Source organism: Macaca thibetana, chromosome 3 (genome assembly GCF_024542745.1).
Source record: "Macaca thibetana thibetana isolate TM-01 chromosome 3, ASM2454274v1, whole genome shotgun sequence".
Taxonomy (NCBI): Eukaryota; Metazoa; Chordata; class Mammalia; order Primates; family Cercopithecidae; genus Macaca; species Macaca thibetana.
The window spans coordinates 150,327,980-150,347,994 of NC_065580.1; the positions used below are offsets into that span (position 1 = coordinate 150,327,980).

Here is a 20,015-nt window from a genome sequence, read left to right on the forward strand (position 1 = left end):
CATATTATCTGACTGCCCATGGTTGCCACCTATATTTGAACTCCAGATCCATATTATCTGACTGCCCATGGTTACCACCTGTATTTTGATGTCTTTAACTTAACATAGTTTAAAGAGAACTCTAACTCTTCCTCCCATAGTTTGCTTCTCTCTCAGTAGTCTCCATTTTAGGAAATGGCATCTCTTTCTATCCAACTCTTGATATGAGAAACCTGGGAGTCATTCTGGACACCTCCCTCTTTTGCATTCTCAACATCCAATTCATTTACAAGTTCTGTTGATTTCACCTCCAGAATATACTTAAAATCCCTCTACTGCTTTCTACCTGTTCCCTTATAACTCTAGTGCAAGCCACCATCAACTCTCATTTCAACTTCTACAACAACCGAATTAATCTCCTATTATTGACCTTTTCAAAGTATTCTCCACCTAGGAGCCAGAGTCATCTTTTAATCCCTCCAATGATCTCCCATTATATGCAGTGTAAAATCCAAAATACATAACAAGCCAGATTGATCTTTCCCCCAACTATCTGTCTAGCCACACCTGCTGCAACTTTCCCCTTTGCACCAGTGCCTGCCTTTGCTTCATTCTCTCTCATCCCTGGATCTCCGTACAATGCTGTTCTCTCTGCCCAGAATGCTCTTCCTGCCCCACCGACTGCCCACTGCTCTCTACCTGGTTGGTGTGTTGTCATCTTTGAGACTGGCTTACATTTCACCTCTTCAGAGTGAATTTCCCTCACCCCCATTCCAAATGAGCACCTGTGCTGCTTTTTCATAGCACATAAAACAACTTGTAGTTGCAGTCACATACATTATGACATTTTGGACAACAGGCCATATATACAATGATGGCCCTACAAGAATATAATATTGTATTTTTACTGTTTCTTTTCAGTGTGGTTTTTTTTTTTTTTTTTTTTTTTTTTTTTGGTTCCCAAGTTTTATTCAAGAACGCTTACAAAATATTCCAGATAAATGAAATTTAATCCTTGTCTTCGTCCTCTTCTTCGTCCTGGTTCATCTGGAAGTAATGTAATTCGTAACTCTTTGCTGTTAGCAACTAGGCGCAGCCCAATATTCTTCAAATATTTTCTTCAAATACCTTTTGGAGAAAGGGACCTTGGATGTCACAGTGATCTTGCTCTTGCTCCTTTCTATGGTCACCACCCCTCCACCAAAGTTCCCAGCTTTTCCGTTCACTTTGATCCTTTCTTGCAAAAACTGCTCAAAATTGGCAGCATCCATGATTCCATCTTCTACAGGGTGGGTGCAATCAAGAGTGAACTTCAGAACCTGCTTCCTCTTCTTTTTTTTTTTTTTTTTTAATTTGAGACGGAGTCTTGCTCTGTCGCCCAGGCTGGAGTGCAGTGGCTCGATCCCGACTCACTGCAAGTTCCACCTCCTGGGTTCACACCATTCTCCTGCCTCAGCCTCCTGAGTAGCTGAGACTATAGGCACCCGCCACCACGCCCGGCTAATTTTTTTGTATCTTTAGTAGAGACGGGGTTTCACCATGTTAGCCAGGATGGTCTCAATCTCCTGACCCCATGATCCACTCACCTCGGCCTCCCAAAGTGCTAGGATTACAAGCGCGAGCCACCACGCCCAGCCAGAACCTGCTTTTTTTTTTTTTGCCCCCCTTCACCACAAGGTTTTTCACAGGAGCTATGGCAGCAGCAGACGCAGAAAGGGAAGTGAATGAACTCCTTTTCTGTGTTTAGATATGTTTAGACACACAAATACTTACCATTATGTTCTAATTACCTTTAGCATTCAGTATACAGAAATATACTGTACAGGTGTGTAACCTAGGAGCAATAGGCTATGCCATACAACCTAGGTGTGTAGTAAACTATACCATCTAGGCTTGTGGAAGTCACTCTGGGATGTTCCAACAATGACAAATTGCCTAATGATGGATTTCTCAAAACATATCACCATCATTAAGTAGTGCATGACTGTACATGTTTTTTGAGTGATTATATCTGTGTATGTGTGCATGTGCATGTGTGTGTGCGTGTGTGTGTGTTTTAAGGGACAAGGTCTCCTCTGTTGCCCAGGCTGGAGTGCAGTAGTGTGATCATAGCTCACTGCAGCCTCAAACTTCTGGCCTGTCTTGTCCTCCCAAAGTGCTTGGATTACAGGCGTGAACCACTGCACCCAGCCACATCTTTGTTTTGACTGCTCACTAGACTCCTGACTCCATGAAATCATTTATTTATAAATCCATTAAATTGATGTCTTTGTCTATTGCAACATATCCAGTCCCTAGTCAAGAGCCTAACACAGAGTAGCCAAATTTTATTTATGAATAAATGAGAACAAAAAAATTATTTCTCATCCAGGTCTCTGGCAAATCAATATCTAGAAAACCTGTTTCTTGGGTCTTGACTAGATAGAGGGGCAATTTCAAATCTATACGTTGTGACCTTGGGGAAATCATTTAATTATTCATTGCACAGCTGCTCACAAAAGACAGCTACGGACTTTCTATGGCTGCGTTCCTATAACACTCCACTCCACTGCAATACCTTTGGATTTGAAAGTGTCTCCAGGGGAGACTTATCCTGGGTCAGTGAGGGGTGAGGACAGCGGCACAGTCAGTGCTATGGTTTGGATGGGATTGTCCCCACTAAAACTCATGTTGAAATTTGATCCCCAAAGGGGCAGTGCTGGAGGTAGGCCTAGTAGGAGGTGTTTGGGTTGTGGGGACAGATCCCTCATGAATGGCTGGTACTGTGCTCACCGTAGTAAATGAGTTCTTGTTCTGGCAAGACCAAATCAGTTCTCACAGGAATGGATGGGTTTCCAAGAATAGTAGGCTGCTATAAAGCCAGGGCACCCCTCAGGTTTCCCTCTTTGCACTTGTCTGCTTCCCCTTTGACCTTTTGTGCCATGTGATGATGTAGCATGGAAGCCCTCACCAGAAGCCAGGGCCATGCCCTGGAACTTCCCAGCCTCTGGAACCATGAGATAAATAAATCTCTTTTCCTTGTATACTACCAGCCACAGGTATTCTGTTGTGGTAACAAGAAATGGACTAAAGCAGTGCCTAAAGGTGTGAAGGGGCACACAGGCACAGGAGGCTTCTGAGGAAGCTGCTGTCCAGCCATGCTCACCAGGAAATGACATGCACATATGCTCTGTAATCCAGCAGCTCCATTCCTGGAAGAATGCCTCCGAGAACTCTGCACAGGCCCTCAACAGGTTCATTGTGTCACCATTTTAGTAGGAAGAATCTGTACCCAAATTGAGTGTCTGTGCTTAAGGAAATGAATATATGGTATAGGCATATAATGGAAAACTATGCATCAGTCAAAAGCAATGAGTTGACTAGAGCACCATGGGTAGGTGTCAAAAACATAATGTGAGGCTAGGTGTGGTGGCTCATGGCTGTAATCTCAGCACTTTGGGAGGTTGAGGTGGGAGGATGACTTGAGCCCAGGAGTTTGAGACCAGCCTGGGCAACTTAGTGAGGCACTGTCTCTATTTTTTAAATAAATAAATAAATAAATAAAGTAATGTGAGTTATAGTTCAATCCCACTTAGGTAAATTAAACATATACAAAATATTATTTATATCTTAAGGATACATATGAATCCAAATATATGAAAGGTATGTTGGAATGGTATTCATTAATACACTAGAGTGGGTTCCCAAGGACGGAATGACGATGAAAAAAGAAAATGATCCTATCCATCCACCAGACCATCTGCCAAAAGATTGGAAACCAACAGCTACACAAACCACAGAGAAGCTTGTGTGGCCCTTCCTCTGCACTTACTTGCTCCCCATATTGGTGAGATGGTTGTCCTGCATTAGGCATTTGGTCATGGCTGCAGGCCAGAGAAACTAACTTTCATAACCTTGACTTTGACATCATTGGTTTCTTATTCTGGGGAAATGAACGGGTCTTTTAAATAACATATATGTATACATGTGGCAGCCTGTGGATTAGCTATCCGCAACCCTCACAACTTCTTTGCCTTGTACTAGAGGATGCAGAGCCAAAATCTTTATCTAGCTTCCTCTGCAGCCAGAGCCAGCCGTGGGTGGCAATGGCATTAGTGAAGCTAGCCTCCCCTACTGTGTGTGTTAGCCACACTTGTTTCACCTTCTTCCAGCTGCAAACTTGTACCAGCCTCATGTTTTCTAGTGAATGTTTTGCCATTTTCTTGCTGAACTTTAGACATGCATTACTTTATTCTAGTTATTCATCACATCAGTTTTAGATATTGCAAACATTTTCTTCTAGTACATCACCTTTTATCTAGACAGTGTCCTTGGTCAAACAGAAATTTTCAATTTTGATATAGTCAAATCTATCTACTTTTTTTCCTTACATATTGCACTTAAACAAACAAACAAACAAACAAACAAAAAAACAGGCTGGGCACGGTGGCTTATGCCTGTAATTCCAGCATTTTGGAAGGCCGATCACTTGAGGTCAGGAGTTCAAGACCAGCCTGACTAACATGGTGAAACCCTGCCTTTACTAAAAATACAAAAATTAGCCAGGCCTCATGGCGGCTGTCTGTGATCCCAGCTATTCAGGAGGCTGAGGCAGGAGAATAGGCTGAACCCAGGAAGTGGAGGTTGCAGTGAGCTGAGATCACCCCACTGCACTCCAGCCTGGGTGACAGAGCAAGACTCCATCTCAAAAGACAAACAAACAAACAAAAACAGATGAGGTCTTGCCCTTTTGCCCAGGTTGGAGTGCAGTGGCATGATCACAGCTCACTGCAGCCTTGACCTTCTGGGCTCTAGTGATCCTCCCACCTTAGCCTCCTGAGTAGCTGGGACTACAGGCCTGTGGCACCACACACAGCTAATTTTCATATATTTTTTTTTTTTTTTTTGTAGAGACAGAGTCTCATTATGTTGCCCTGGCCCAACTCCTGGCCCAATTGATCCTCTCACTTCAGCCCCTCAAAGTGCTAAGATTACAGGTGTGAGCCACCATGCCCAACCAGTTTGCACTTTTTAAGCCTTCTTTATGCAATATTTCATTTGGCTATATAATTTTACCTTTGACATGTAGGTCTCTGATGCATTTGGAGGAAGGATCCAATTTCTGTTTTTTTTTTTTTTTTTTTTTTTCCATATAGCTGAATCCATATATCCCAACATCATTTACAAAATTATTTCCCCAGGATTTATGATGCATGCTATAGCCCACCCAATTCCTACAGGGTATTTGGTCTGCATCTGCACTATCTCTTCTGTTCCATTGCTTTATTTGTCTCTTCCTGTCCCTAAAACCACATAGTTTCAATCACCATGGCTTTAAGACATATCTCAAGACTAATAAGGTCAATCCCTCCCACCCTTGCTTGTGTTGTTCAAACCCATCATAGGCATTCGAGAATCTGACTCTTTCACAAAGATGGACACTCAGGCCAGGTGCAGTGACTCACACCTGAAATCCTGGCACTTTGGGAGGCTGAGGCAGGAGGACCTCCTGAGGTCTTGAACCTCAGGAGTTCAAGACCATCCTGGGCAACAAAGTGAGGCCTCATCTCTACCAAAAAAAAAAAATAAAATAAAGAAATAAGTAGAGTGTGCTGGCATGTGCCTGTGTTCCCAGCTTCTCAGAGGGGCTGAGCTGGGAGGATTGCTTGGGCCCAGAAGAGTGAGGCTGCAGTGAGCCACGATTGCACTACTGCACTCCAGCCTGGGCAACAGAGTATGTTCCTGTCTCAAACAACAACAACAACAACAAACAAAGATGGACGACAGCACGGCAGGGAAGGGGGTGCAGGGCGAGCTGACTTCTCTCAGTCTCTATATATCTGAAACCTCTGAAACCACTTCTGCCACTTAAACCTTCAAAACAAAAACGATACATTCTCTATGTTAGTATATTCTCTGAAACCACGAGAGACGCTGCTCAATATGATTTAAACAGATCCCCAAACATCTTTCAACCAACATTATAGGTCACTGTTGGGAACCAACAGATATTAACTTTTTTTTTTTTTTTTTTGAGATGAAGTCTTGCTCTGTTGCCCAGGCTGGAGTGCAGTGGCACAATCTCAGCTCACTGCAACCTCCACCCCCCAGGTTCAAGCAATTCTCCTGCCTCAGCCTCCCAAGTAGCTGGGATTACAGGTGCACACCACCATGCCTGGCTAAATTTTTTTGTATTTTTAGTAGAGACGGGGTTTCACCATATTAGCCAGGGTAGTCTCGAACTTCTGACCTAAGGTGCTCCACCCGCCTTGGCCTCCCAAAGTACTGGGATTACAGGTGTGAGCCACCACGCCCAGCTATTTTATCTTTCAAACATTTCACACCAGTGACAACATCCCTCTGTGTTTTTGGTGTTAATGCTAAACTCTGTCAGTGGCCCCTTACAGAATATAGCTGGACGTCACCCAAGTCCCCAGGGCAGGAGGGGGTGCTGCCCCTCCAGGACTCACTCAGCTCAGGGGACAACAGGGCTGTTAACAGTGCTTCTATGACCAAACTGAAGGTTATGGATTTTTTAAAAGTCTAAGCAGTAAACTGAAGGATGAAACTGGCTGTGAGCAGCTAACCATTCGACTTCATTTTCTCTTTGAATTGGAAATGCTCAAACATGTCTTTAAAGTTCAATAAGTTTTCTAGTTTTAGGCTGGTGAAAAAAGGTTTGGAGTTGTTTTGTTTTTAGCCAGACCACATACAGTGAACGTTTCCCATGGTGACTTTGTCATTGGGAATCCACTGGAAAGGAAGTCCCAGTCAAGTGGCAGTGAATTATTCCCACATAAAAAGAGGAAAAGCAATCCTTTCACGAAACTTCACTGTGCTAAGATAAGAGTTATTTTCAAGTCAGAGTCATAGCGGAAGAAAAATATTTCAAATGAAAACAACCACAAAGATGTCTGGGGACACGGGAGGACAGAACTCACAGCACCCAGTCAGCAGAGGAAGGCAGCGGCGGCTTCCCGCGTGCACACAACAGTCCCTGTGGCCCCAACACCCCTGGCTGTCATCGGGGAGGCCGAGTCCTGCTGCCTGTCCTGAGTGACAAGGCAGGACGACAAACGCAAACTGAGAGCTGGCACACAGCAACAACACAGACCTGCCACCCACCTGCCAGCTCCAACACATCGCTGGGGGCAGGAGGGCAGCCCACTGCGCCACCGGGTGACCAGGGCTGCAGGTTCCTCCGTCGCTCAAGCCACATCCACACGCCTGGACGGCCACACCGTCCCCACACCACCCTCCCACACGCACACACACAAAGAAAACCGACTCCACTCTGGAGTCTTGCAGACGCAGGGGAGCTGAGACCCACAGAGGGGCCTCCTCTCCTCAGGGCACCAACCCTTCCACAGGTATTTAATAAGCACCTACTGTATACCAGACATTGGATGGGCTGTTTTTCAGTCAAAAGCCCAGTGAGTGCTGGGGTGGTGTCCCCAGGCTTTGTTTAGCCTGAACCTTCCTGGGTAAACCTGGGCAGCTTTACAAATGCTCTAGGATGCCTCTTTACAAAGGGGGTATCCAAAGCCACGGTGATGTCCCTGTTTCCAGGAACGCATGAATGCCAAGACTGCATGTCACCATCCCTGAGACCCTGGGCTTGCCAGGCACCCCAGCCCCTCCGAGAGTGGCCCGGGAGAGACGAATGTCGCCAATGTGGATCAGGCCTGAGGGCCTGGGGCGGGCACTCAGCTACATAGTCCCAGGGGACAGGGGCTGGTGTGGCCAAGTCCAGGCAGCCAGGTCCAATACTGCAGCTCTCAATAGAGGGCAGGTCTGCCTCCAGGGAACAGCTGGCCATGTCTGCAGACATCTTTGGTTGCTACAACTTGGGGGTGGGGGCACAGGAGCCAGGGACACTGCTCAATGCCCTGCAACCATGGACGCCTCGCTCAGTGAGGATGCCCCAACCTGAAATGTAATGGGAGGAAGGGAGAAAGCAAGGAAGGCCAGCCCTCCGGGGGCTGTGCGCCGGTTTAACACTCGCCCCTCCTGCAAAGGCGAACCAACCCTCCGCTCACCCTTCCCCAGCCCCTGACAAAAACCACATGGCCCTGCCATCGCCCCTCCCCAGTGCGCCTAAGTGACTGCTGTCTTATCTCGGTGACAGGACCCAGGCCCTCTCTGTGGGGCACCAGCCCTAAATACCAGCCTTCTGGGAAAGGGGGGTGAGAGCCACTTCCAGCCCGGCCACATCTCCAACACCAGTCCTCCTCCTGGAAGAGACCCTCTAGGTTTTGTGACTCTGGAAATCAGGGGGAACCTGGCGGCTATGAGAAGGCAATGTTTATGGAAAACAAAACCCAAAGTGCCTGCGCGCATTTCTACAGGTGGGTAACAGCGAACTAAGTGATGACTGAACTGGCAGGAAGCGCCTGGTTGACACCTTCCCCACCAGACTCCACAGGGGAGTCTAAGGTGAGGGGCCGGGGAGAGGCCTGAGAGGCTCTGGCGAAATGCTTCCTCTGAAATGGTGCAACCCGTTAGCCCAACTCAGAACCAGTGTGACTCTGTTTTTCTTTTGAGTCAGAGTCTTGCTCTGTCGCCCAGGCTGGAGTGCAGTGGTGCGATCTCAGCTCACTGCAACCTGTCTCCCAGGTTCAAGCGATTCTTCGCCTCCCAAGTAGCTGGGATTACAGGCACGCACCATCATGCCCGGCTAATTCTTTTGTATTTTCAGTAGAGACGGGATTTCACCATGTTGGTCAGACTGGTCTCGAACTCCTGACTTCAAATGATCTGCCTGTCTCGGCCTCCCAAAGTGCTGGGATTACACACATGAGCCACCGAGCCTGGCCAAGTGCGACTCTTACCATAGGAGCAATAACTGGAAATTATTGACAAACAGTGTTACAGTGGTGTGCAACCCAGGGCTGGACTCATTCACACACACATACACGGTCACACATGCACACACATGCACACCACACAGACACACACATGCACACCACATCACCACATGCACAGGCCAGGGGTCCCTTCCCTTTCTTGCCACTTTTTCCAGGTGATATCAGACTGTTCTCTCACCGGGGAGCAGGGACAACCCCATGCTGGGTCCTCTGGGGACAGAATGCAGGAGTTGAAGGGGCCCTAGCACGCTCTGGACCTCACTGGGCCTGCCCTGCAGGGGCAGATGCCATCCCACTATCCAGCTGTCCTTCGGAAACTACACCACCCACTTCAGTAGGATTTGTTTCACTGCAGCCCCCCACCTTCCACCACAGTGACATGGTGATGCATGCCCCACACTGAGAGCCGCTCTCAGGACAAACAGGCACCACAGTAGCCCCATCGGTGCCCAGGGACAGGCGAGCTGCTAGAAGGTGCAGAGCTCCCCATCACTGGGGGTATGTAAGGGAGAGGACACAGTGGGTGTTAGGAAAGCCTCCCCACCACGATTCTTCTGCATCACTCCAACCTGAGGCAGGCTGGCACCCAAAGCTGCTGGACAAGCTGCTACAGTGAACAACCCCTCGGCTTCCCACCGCCTCCCCTTCTCTGGCTCTCAGTCGTTCCCCTTGGAAGGGTGAGGGAGGAATCACCTAGTGCCGGCTGCAAACTCACTCAGGGGGACACGGGACACAACAAAGGCTCAGCGCCCTCCCCATTCCGTGCCTCCAAGCCAGCAGGAGAGAACTCTCAGAGGCGGGTTCCAGGGATGTGCAGAGGCCACCTCTAACCCATGGAAAGGCCATGCAGGTGCCTCACGCGGGGAACAGTTCTGAGTGGGAGACTTTGTGTGTGTGCACACCTGTGTGGACATTTCTGTGTCCAGGTACCCAAGTGTCACCACAACAACCGAACACGCTCTTGCATGAAGGTTCTAGGTGCGGGCCTGTTTGAGGCGGGGCTGTCTGGCAGCAGTGGCGTCTGTGCAGGGTCATCCCCAGCGGAGCCTGGCTTATCCACATGGGGATTCCCCCCAGGTCTAGCCTTCCCCTAGCTCCGTGCAGAGGCTCAAAACCGTTCTGTAATGAGCGGAAGCATGTGTGCATGCCTCTACCAGCCGCTCAATCTCAAACCACCCAGCCACCTCGGTGAACCTTCTTGGCATGGCCGGGGGTCACAGGAGTCCCTGGGCCATAGCCAGAGAAGAAGGTCAGCAAGGAAGGATGAGTCCCTGAGGCCCAAGGTGCCAGTTCTGGGTAAGTAACAACCTGCTCCAGCCCAGACAAGTGCATCAGTACAGCTGGGCAGCCTGATGGACTCTCTTTGGCAAGTTTCAAAAACTGCCACCAGCTTACACAGGCTGTGAGCAGGGGCGCTTTCACTTGCCCTGAATAATGTAACAGGAATGATTCCAAAGGAAGTGCATGAACACCATCCTGGCTAAGATGGTGAAACCCCGTTTCTACTAAAAATACAAAAAAAATTAGCCAGGCGTGGTGGCAGGCACCTGTAGTCCCAGCTACTTAGGAGGTTGAGGCAGGAGAATGGCATGCACTTGGGAGGCGGAGGTTGCAGTGAGCCAAGATCGCGCCACTGCACTCCAGCCTGGGCGACAGAGCGAGACTCCATTTTTAAAAAAAAAAAAAAAAAAAAAAAAAAGAAGTGCGTGAACTTGGCTGGGTGTGGTGGCCTGTAATCCCAGCACTTTAGGAGGTCGAGGTGGGCAGATCACCTGAGGTCAGGAGTTTGAGACCAGCCTGACCAACATGGAGAAACCCTGTCTCCACTAAAAATACAAAAATTAGCCGGGCGTGGTGGTGCACACCTGTAATCCCAGCTACTTAGGCGGCCAAGGCAGGAGAATTGTTTGAACCCGGGAGGCGGAGGTTGCAGTAAGCCAAGATCACACCATTGCACTCCAGCCTGGGTGACAGAAAGAGACACCATCTCAAAAAAAAAAAAAAAAAAAAAAAAAAAAAAAAGAAGCCCGTGAGCCTCAGACAAGCTCCTGTCTCCTGCAACATGCCGTCTGCTCCCCCGCCGCGCCCTGTCCTACACCTATCCCCTGTGCAAGGAGGTGGGCCTTCCCAGGGCTCCTCCTCGCCCGGTGACACAGAACCCAATGGCCTCAGGACACACCAGGCTGACCCCCAGCCACACAGCAACAACCCTGGCCCACGTTCTGCAGCCCCAAGGTGGCCCTGTCCCACCCGATTTTTGCCCTCCGCTTGGCAGAGGCATCGCATGGTGGAAGAATGACCAAAATTCTGTGTCTGACATTGAAGACCCCCTGTTCCTGTGCAGAATACATCCCACCAAGCGCCTCTTTCCTTTCGGGTTTCCTGGTCTCACGGGAGGTCTTTTTGAATCAGGAGGGGAGGGACCCCTTCTCTGCCACTGGATCACTGTCCTTCCAAGGGACCACTGGATCGTGACATGGCAGGGTCAGGATGAAAACCAGATCCCAGAAGCGGCGACCTTTGGGTGGAGGAAGGGCCCCCAGGGTGCAGGCAACTGGGGGTGCTTGTCTGAGCAGACTTTAAGAGCCATAATTAGGCCGCGCGCGGTAGCTCAAGCCTGTAATCCCAGCACTTTGGGAGGCCGAGGCAGGCGGATCACGAGGTCAGGAGATCGAGACCATCCTGGCTAACACGGTGAAACCCCATCTCTACTAAAAATACAAAAAAATTAGACGGGCATGGCGGCGGGTGCCTGTAGTCCCAGTTACTAGGGAGTCTGAGGCAGGAGAATGGCATGAACCTGGGAGGCAAAGCTTGCAGTGAGCCGAGATCGCGCCACTGCACTCCAGCCTGGGCGACAGAGCAAGACTCCGACTCAAAAAAAAAAAAAAAAAAAAAAAAAAAGAGCCATAATTAAAGCAACCACACGTTACTCTTTTTATTGTTATTTTCTTGAGCCAGGGTCTCCCTCTGTTGCCTGGGCTGAAGTGCAGTGGTGTAATCCCAGCTGCAGCATCTGCCTTCGAGGCTCAAGCCATCTTCCCACCTCAGCCTCCTGAGGAGCTGGGACTACAGTACGCACCACCATGCCTGGCTAATTTTTTTATATTTTGTAGAGATGAGGTCTCACTATGTTACCTAGGCTGCTCTCAAACTCCTAGGCTCAAGCGATCCTCCTACCTCGGCCTCTCAAAATGTTGGGAATACAGGTGTGAGTCACTACACCTGACCAAATTTAGTTTATTTACTTATTTATTTATTTTTGAGACCGAGTTTCGTTCTTGTTGCCCAGGCTGGAGTGCAATGGCATGATCTCAGCTCACTGCAACCTTCGCCTCGCAGGTTCAAGTGATTCTCCTGCCTGAGCCTCCCGAGTAGCTGGAATTACAGGTGCCTGCCACCACACCCGGCTAATTTTTACATTTTTAGTAGAGAGGGGGTTTCACCATGTTGGCCAGGCTGGTCTCGAACTCCTGACCTCAGGTGATCCACCCACGTTGGCCTCCCAAAGTGCTAGGATTACAGGTGTGAGCCACCACACCTGGCCAAAATTATTTTTTATGACACATATCTATTAAGATAATCAACTTCTTCCCACCAATTGAATAAATCACCAGACATGGTGGGCTCCAGGCCCCGGGGCTCTCAAGCCCTGGGGCAGGCACTCAATACTGCCACCGCTCTTGGCACTCCTCAGACAGACAGTGATCAGCTGCCCATGGCCAGGCCCTCCTCAGAAAGGCCTCCCACCGCCCAGGCACCCACAGACCCGCGGTGCACCGAGTGCACCAGAGTCACCTCTGGAGACCGTGCAACCAGGCAGTGCCACCTAGGTTTTGGCCTGGGACGGATTCCTTGATTGTCTTTTCACTTCATTGCCCCAAAAACTCCCCGACAAGGTCGCAGGTGCTAAGGGACTTGCCGGGACCCTGTATTTAACAAGGCATGCGTGGTTGCTGTGGTCAATGAGATGACTGCTGGAGAGCTGGACAATGATCTGATCAGACAGAAGAACAGATGTGGCCTCAAATATTGCAAGAATATATCAGGAGCCTCTGAGGAACACCAGCCAGCCTCCTGCCATGTAGACAAACGACGACTTCCCAGACAGCTGAGGTGAAAATGGTGAGTTCAAGAGGAAACCTTCTTTGGGAGGCCAACGTAGGAGGATCGCTTGAGGGCAGGAGTTCAAGAGCGAGACTCCTGTCTCTAAAAAAAGTAAAAAAGTAGCTGGGTATGGTGGTGCACCTATAGTCCTAGCTACTCAGGAGGCTGAGGTGGGAGGATCACTTGAGCCCAGGAGGTCAAGGCTGCAGTGAGCTCTGGTTGTGCCGCTGCACTCCAGCCTGAATGACAGAGCAAGACCCTGTCTCAGAAAACAAAAGAGGAAGCCTTCAAACACCCAGGACATGGGCTCCAACTGCCTCCTGCAGAGCAAGCCTGCCCCATGCATCCCCTGTGCCACTCCTTCTCCCCCTCCCCTGGCTGGCCTTCTCAGCACTCAGACCCACGGCTCTTCCTGAACCTGTGGCCCTCCTCACCTGCCGTGATGGTGTCCACCTCCTTGGCTGCCAGCTCCTCCACGTCCGACCTCTTCCTCAGCTCAAACCTCCGGGATAAACCTTCTCGGGGTTTCCATAATTCCTGGATCAAGAGGGGCTTCTCACTGTCCCCAAACACCCGAAAGCACTGGGCCTGCCACCGCTGCCCGGCGTCGCCGGCTTGGCCCACCACGTCACACAGCACGTACTGGCCGGCCTGCCCGGGGTCCAGGGCGTACCGCTCCAGCGCCTCCTTCACCAGCTCACGGGCACTGGAGGTGCCGGTGGCCAGGACACTCTTGTAGTGGGTTCCTGTGCAGACACTGTCACCAAACACCTTCAGGACACCAGGGGCTGAGAGCTGGGTGGAGAGCTCGGCGGGATCGTCACTGGCGCCCAGGCTAGAGAAGGTGGAGTCCAGGTCCCGGTACTTGTAGGTCAGCGTCCGGGACAGCATGCTGGACAACAGCTGGCTCTGCCGCTTCAGTTTGCTCTTGGTGGGCGGGGACATGATGAAGTGCGTCCCATAAAACATGGTGGGCGAGGCTTCATGGATGAGGACCGGGGGCTTCAGCCAAAGGATGTGGGGAGGCCGTGGCCTGGGAGAAAAAGTGAGAGAGGTTAGCGCCAATCATCGTGAGCACCAAGAGCAAATGAGGCCACAGGCGGTGGCTCCTGCCCGTCGTCCCAGCACTTTGGAAGGCCAAGGTGGGAGGGTGGCTTGAGCCCGGAAGTTCCAGACCAGTCTGGGAAACATAGTAAGACTCCAACTCTACAAGAAAACTAAAAATTAGCCAGGCATGGTGGCGTGCACTGTACCCACTGCTCTGAAGGCTGAGGCTGGAGGATGGCTTGAGCCCAGAGTTCAAGATTGCAGTGAGCTATGATCGTGCCACAGCCCTCCAGCTGGGGCAACAGAGCAAGACCCCATCTCAAAACCTGATGGACATAACAGGCCATGGGCATCCTGGCCCCACAGACCTGCCACCAGAGCACCTGAGTAGAGGATGTGTGGCTAGAGCCTGAAGGGCCACCAGAGACAGAGAGGACTAAACGGGCTGAAGCACCCTTCAAGGAAAGCCATTACTAGGAAGCACAATGAGGTCGCCACGGTAAGACACGCTCCACTGCAGGGCTTGGGTTTCTGGGAAGTGCTGGGCGCAGTGCCCGTGTGCAGTGAGCATCAGGGAGCGCCCCACCCGGAGCCGCCCCCAGCACCGTCACAGCCACAGAAGAGCAGCGGGCAGCCCGAGGGCAAAGCTTCGCCTCTCCGTAAACCCCGTGTCTCCTGCCCCACAGGCTGCGACGTGGGAAATGGGTCACAAACACAGTGGAACCAGGAAAACAGACGAATCGCAGCCAAGTTAACAGAATCGACCATCAGACATTCCAGGCACAAACCCCCAGAATCTACCCCTCCGGGCAAGAGACCCATCCTGGCTTGAAGGAGATGCCCCCTGGGATGGCAGCACTGAGTGGCCTCACAAGCACAGCGGGAACAAAGGGCCCTCTAGAGCTGGTGCAGGCATGGCCGGAATGCGTGCGTCCCGCCCACCACAGGCCACGGGTGCCCGGCGCTCCAGGCCACAGAGATGCAGTCTCCTGGGGAAACTGGAAAACAGCCTGGGACGCGTTGGCGTGTCATACAATCACACTTCTAATGTCCTTAGTGTGCCCAGGGCCAGGAGTTCCAGATGGTTTCTCAGTCTCCCTCCAGAACCTCTGTGGGGGCAGGAGGGCAGAGAAAAAGGAAGGCAGGTCTCCGATTTGTAAAAGGTGAGGCTGGACCACAAGGCAGGAAAATACTGGAAAACTGCGCACACATCTCTCCATTACTCTACCCCACTTCCATGCTCACGTTCTCACCGAAGACAAAGGCGGCAGATGAGTGAGCCAGGAGGAAAGCCTGTTTTTTGGAAAGCTCTGGAAAGAGTGGTCTGGGTCCCAGTGAACACAGGATAGGTCACCTGCCACTGTGACCCGGGTCAGTACTAAACTCCGCAGCAGTCGACTGACACTGTCCAGGCTTGACTCACTTGTCGCGCTGCGGGTACTGCAGAAGGCTTCTGGAAAAGACGGTGGCTGCCTAGGGCCAGAGAAAGCAACCAGGGAACCCCTCCAAAGAAAAGGAGCCATGCTATCCCTTAGGGAACTAAACAGTGGAACCGTCCTGGCCTCCAGAGCTGACACTGTGAACTGGCCTCTTTCTAATATCACTGAGGCATCGCTCATCTTCTCTGGAGCCTCTCACTGCCAGCCAGAGCTGTCATGGATGAGTCCTGAAATCAGATCACCATTCATTTCCTCCAGAACTAGCCCAGGTCAGCCAGCAGCTGCGCTTTCTCCGACGACCTTGAACTCTTCAGAAATACTTCCGACAGCTTCGCACACCCAAGACTGGGTTTCTGAACGCGGATGTCTGCCCTGTGGGGTGGGTGGCTGGCCATTCTCCTGTTCCTATAGCCCACTGCTGACAATTCACCACGGCAAAGGCTTTCATTGTTCCTGGCTTTCTGAAGATGTGAACTTGCTGTAACAGGTGTCACGGACATCCCAGTACAGGTCATAAGCAAATGGAGCCTTGAGGTTCCATCGAGCCAGGCCATAAAGAAGTAAAGGAGCAAAGCCTTTGTTTCTCTTCCTCTGAGGAAGGTGCAACGAGTCTCCTTGTCAAATCCTAAGAAGCTCAGAGCCAGCCGCAGCTTCCCCCACGGACTCATCAAAGGCCTCGATTTAATGTACAACAAAAGCATTTTCAGACAGTGCTCACATCACAAACGTGCGGCTTGGCCTGTGCACACTACACCAGCGGCTTCAAATCGCCCTCGAATCTGACCTCAGCCTCCTGTGGTCAGTTTTCAAAGTGAGTACTTGGAATCACAGAACAAAACCCCACAAAGAGCCTCTCCAGCCAGCCCTTATTAACCATCCATGAGAGCTGCACAGCGCCACTCGCAAGCGCCTCTCCAGACGCCCCTGCCTTAGAAGCCTCCAGCCAGCACACGCTGGCAGAGGGTCAGCCACCACTTTTTCATAGTGGTCATTTCCAACGAGTTCCCCAGGGTACCAAGCCAAACTTCAGGTGGTGGATGGTACAGCCTCTGCCACCAGGCAGCTGTGGCTCAGGAAACCTCTGCCTCTGGAGATGAAGTCTAAACGCCGACACAAATATGATACCAAAAACTGGGGAGGCCCCCTCTAGGCAGGAGAAAGCCCACATCACAGAAAAGGCATGAAGCAGAGACAAGTGTTTAAAAGGCCAAGGCGGGAGAATGGCTTAAGGCCAGGAGTTCAAGACTAGCCTGGGCAACATAACGAGACCCCGATCTCTCTAGAAAATAAAAATAAAAAATTAGCTGGGCATGGTGTGCACCTGTAGTCCCAGCTACTCGGGAGGCTGAAGCAGGAGGACCACTGGAGACCAGGAGTTCCAGGCTACAGTGAGCTATGATTGCGCCACTGCACTCCAGCCTGGGAAACGGAGTGAGACTCTCTCTGTTTAAAAAAAAAAAAAAAACGGCCAGGCACAGTGGCTCATGCCTGTAATCCTAGCACTTTGGGAAGCCAAGGTGGGCGGATCATGAGGTCAGCAGATCGAGACCATCCTGGCTAACACGGTGAAACCCCATCTCTACTAAAAATACAAAAAATTAGCCGGGCGTGGTGGCGGACGCCTGTAGTCCCAGCTACTCTGGAGGCTGAGGCAGGAGAATGGCGTGAACCTGGGAGGTGGAGCTTGCAGTGAGCTGAGATCACAGCACTGCACTCCAGCCTGGGTGGCAGAGCAAGACTCCGTCTCAAAAAAGACAAAAATTGGCTGGGCATGGTGGTTCATGCCTATAATCTCAGCACTTTCGGAGGCCAAGGCAGCGGATCACTTGAGGTTAGGAGTTCGAGACCAGCCTGGCCAACATGGTGAAACCCTGACTCCACTAAAAATACAAAATTTAGCCAGGCATGGTAGCAGATGCCTGTAACCCTAGCTACTTGGCAGACTAAGGCAGGAGAATTGCTTGAACCCCAGAGGCGGAGGCTGCAGTGAGCCGAGATCACGCCACTGCACTCCAGTCTGGGCAACAGAGTGAGACTCCGTCTCAAAAAAAAAAAAAAGACAAAAATTATAAAAAGGCCCCCCAAATACAATGGAAAAGTGAGTTGATATTTGGGGCCCAGGGGTGGATATAGGTTTTGTAAGGTCTGACATTTACATAATTCTTCTTTAATAAAAAACAAATAGAAAATTACAAACACACAACTGCTAGGTCCCCTCCCAGGGCCTTGGAAGCTTGAACTTCAGAAGTGTTGTTCTCCCCATTACCCTGATCCCTACTTTTCCCACAGTTTCTGGAGCCAGATTCGAAGGCAGAGGCAGAGTTAGCAGTATCATGAAACAGGAGAAAATGTAAGCAGAGAGAATGTGATTCACTCCTTTCCAATAATTCCTTCTTAAGCCCCCAGAAGTCCCTGTTCACACAAACCTTATCTGTTTGGGGATTTTCAGAAAGCATTTCTCTCCGTTCGGTCATCCTCCCTCGGCCAGACCAGAGGGTGTCCACTTGTTCAAGTGCTGCCCGCTTCCGAATCCCAGAAGGCGGAGCCTGGCCTGTTTGTGAGAATGGGATGGATTCGTTTTTTAAAAGGCCAAGGGGAGTGCAGGAAAATCCGACCGGGCGGAGCATGCCCTGGGTAACCAGATCTGTTTTTCTGGAAGCGCGACCGGTCTCTTCTGCCCCATTCGCTCCTCTGTGACACAAATACTTGGGGAAAGCATAGGGCTCGGACGGCGAGGGTGTGGGGCGCTGGCTGGTGCTGCTCTTAGAGAATGTTTTCTCTTGTTCTCAAGGAAGGGTCCAGTTTCTGATGAAAAACAAGCTCAAGTCCCAGCGGCGAGTACAGGGAGTGAGGTCAGTGCTGCGCTGACGACATGGGTGGAGCGACCTCTCTGCTCCAACAGGACAATGTGGAACCCATTATCATTTCCAGCAGGAGGGAAAACCGAAAGCAGACTTCACACACCCAGCTCCCTCCTTCCGTGAATCCCATCTTTACAGCCCCCGCCTGAGCCACGCTTTCAAATGCAAACACAATTCAATCAGATTTAATTCTGACCTGCTAGCTGCTGCAGAGGGGACTGACTTGCCACCCAGCAAAAGGGACTTTCAACACTGGTTCCTGTCTGGAATGCACAAGAGGTGGCCCATGTTAACCGGGGGACACGAGCAATCAAATTCTTCTGTGCAATTCAGATTAGTCAAACACTTGACAGGCGACAGGACAGGGCAGGGCAGGCTGGTCCGCAGTCCCGCCAGGGCCCTGCCAACCCCACCAACAGGATCCTCCTGCGGGGCCCCGGAGCTCGGCTCAGCATCTGTTATCTTGGATGCAGTATTTGTCAAGGGGCTGGAAATGGTACATAAATAGCCGAGAAACAATGCTTTGAGCTGGCGCACGAGTGGGGATCCGGCTGCAACCGGGACGGGGTGTGTGCGGAGGACGTCTGGCCCGCCCAGGTGGGAGAGCGCGCGGAACCCTACGCCCAGCTCCGCTGCAGCGCTCCCCGGACGAACGTCCCCCTCCAGGGCACAGCCGGGGAATCTGAGGGACGAGAGTCTCCTGGAGTTGAGGGTCCGGGACCCACGCGGACAGCCAGGCTCAGGGGCTCGCGGGGGGCGGCAGCGCGGACACCGGATCCCCGCAGGCTGGGCCGCCCTTGCCCGCGCTCGCCGGCCTCCGAGTACCGCCCCTCGGACCAGGCCGGGGCCCGAGAGCCGGTCGGTTTCCATGGCAACCGGGCAAGCCTGCCCTCCGCTCCCCGACCCGCGGCCTGGAGGGTCCCGGAGCGCGCCCCGCGACCTCCGCGCCCCGGGCCCCCGGCAGCGGCCGAGCAGCGCCCCTTACGAGCCACCCCCGCCTCCGCAGTCACTCCTCGCGCACCCCACACTCACCTCCGCCACAACCCGCCGCGCCGCCGCGTTCCCGCGCTGCTCCCACCCGCCGTTGGCCCGGGCTGGCGCCCAGACCCGCGCGTGCCGCGGCGCCTCCTGCCGGCCGCGCAACGGGCGGGGCGGGGCCTCGAGGGGGCGGGGCCACGAAGGGAGGGGCGGGGGAGAAGAGGCGGGCTGGAGCTGGGCCTCGGCGTCCAAGAGTCAGAAAGACCCGAGGAGGCGGGGTCTCTATGAGAGGGGCGGGGCCAACCTGCTAGAAAACGCGGGCTGTGCTCTGGCGCCTCCTGCCGGCCGCCCAATGGACGGGGATGCAGCCTCGAGGGGGCGGGGCCTCATAGGAGAGGCGGGGTTTTGAAGAAAGGGGTGGGACTAGGTGTGGAGAGGCGGGGCTTGCAGCCCATCCCACAGCCTGCAGCTTAAGGAGGAGGTCCCCGGAGGAAAGGTGGGACCAGTTCTAAGTCCCTGAGCTGCTTGTGGGCTCTAAGCTCTTATGGTTGGGTGGGCTATTTCGAGACCGCACCTTCTAGTAGCCTAGCGAGTGGGTGTGGGGGAGGATAGAGCTGTGCCCCCAATTAATGAACATCTTCTAAGACATCGAAAAGGAACAAGGGAGGAATTCCCTCTCCCCTACCATCTGTCTCCCACCCAGAGTTTTAAAAGACAAATCAGGTCATGGCCCTCCTGCTTACCATGATGTAAAAAAA

General features: G+C 51.8%; 1 protein-coding gene and 1 long non-coding RNA gene across 5 annotated transcripts in view; both read right to left on the reverse strand.

Annotated features, from left to right (window-relative positions):
• The window catches only part of RADIL (Rap associating with DIL domain), an 80,497-nt gene extending 61,065 nt beyond the window's left edge, over window positions 1–19,432 (reverse strand). For 2 of the 4 annotated variants that reach the window (XM_050784328.1, XM_050784326.1), the window contains exons 1-2: window positions 17,845–18,334; window positions 13,367–13,965 (exon numbers count right to left, since the gene is read on the reverse strand). In XM_050784328.1, the coding sequence (XP_050640285.1) occupies window positions 13,367–13,901 (535 nt within the window). In that variant the 5' untranslated portion in view covers window positions 13,902–13,965; window positions 17,845–18,334. Of the gene's footprint in view, window positions 1–13,366; window positions 13,966–17,844; window positions 18,335–19,311 lie in introns of those variants that run through there. The other 2 variants (XM_050784329.1, XM_050784327.1) reach the window with 2 other exon arrangements.
• Window positions 855–4,437, reverse strand: LOC126950610 (uncharacterized). Its single transcript, XR_007724227.1, has 2 exons — window positions 1,622–4,437; window positions 855–1,298 (listed from the first exon to the last, which is right to left on the reverse strand). It is a non-coding gene; the product is annotated as an uncharacterized LOC126950610 (long non-coding RNA).
• Window positions 19,433–20,015: the final 583 nt, after the last annotated feature.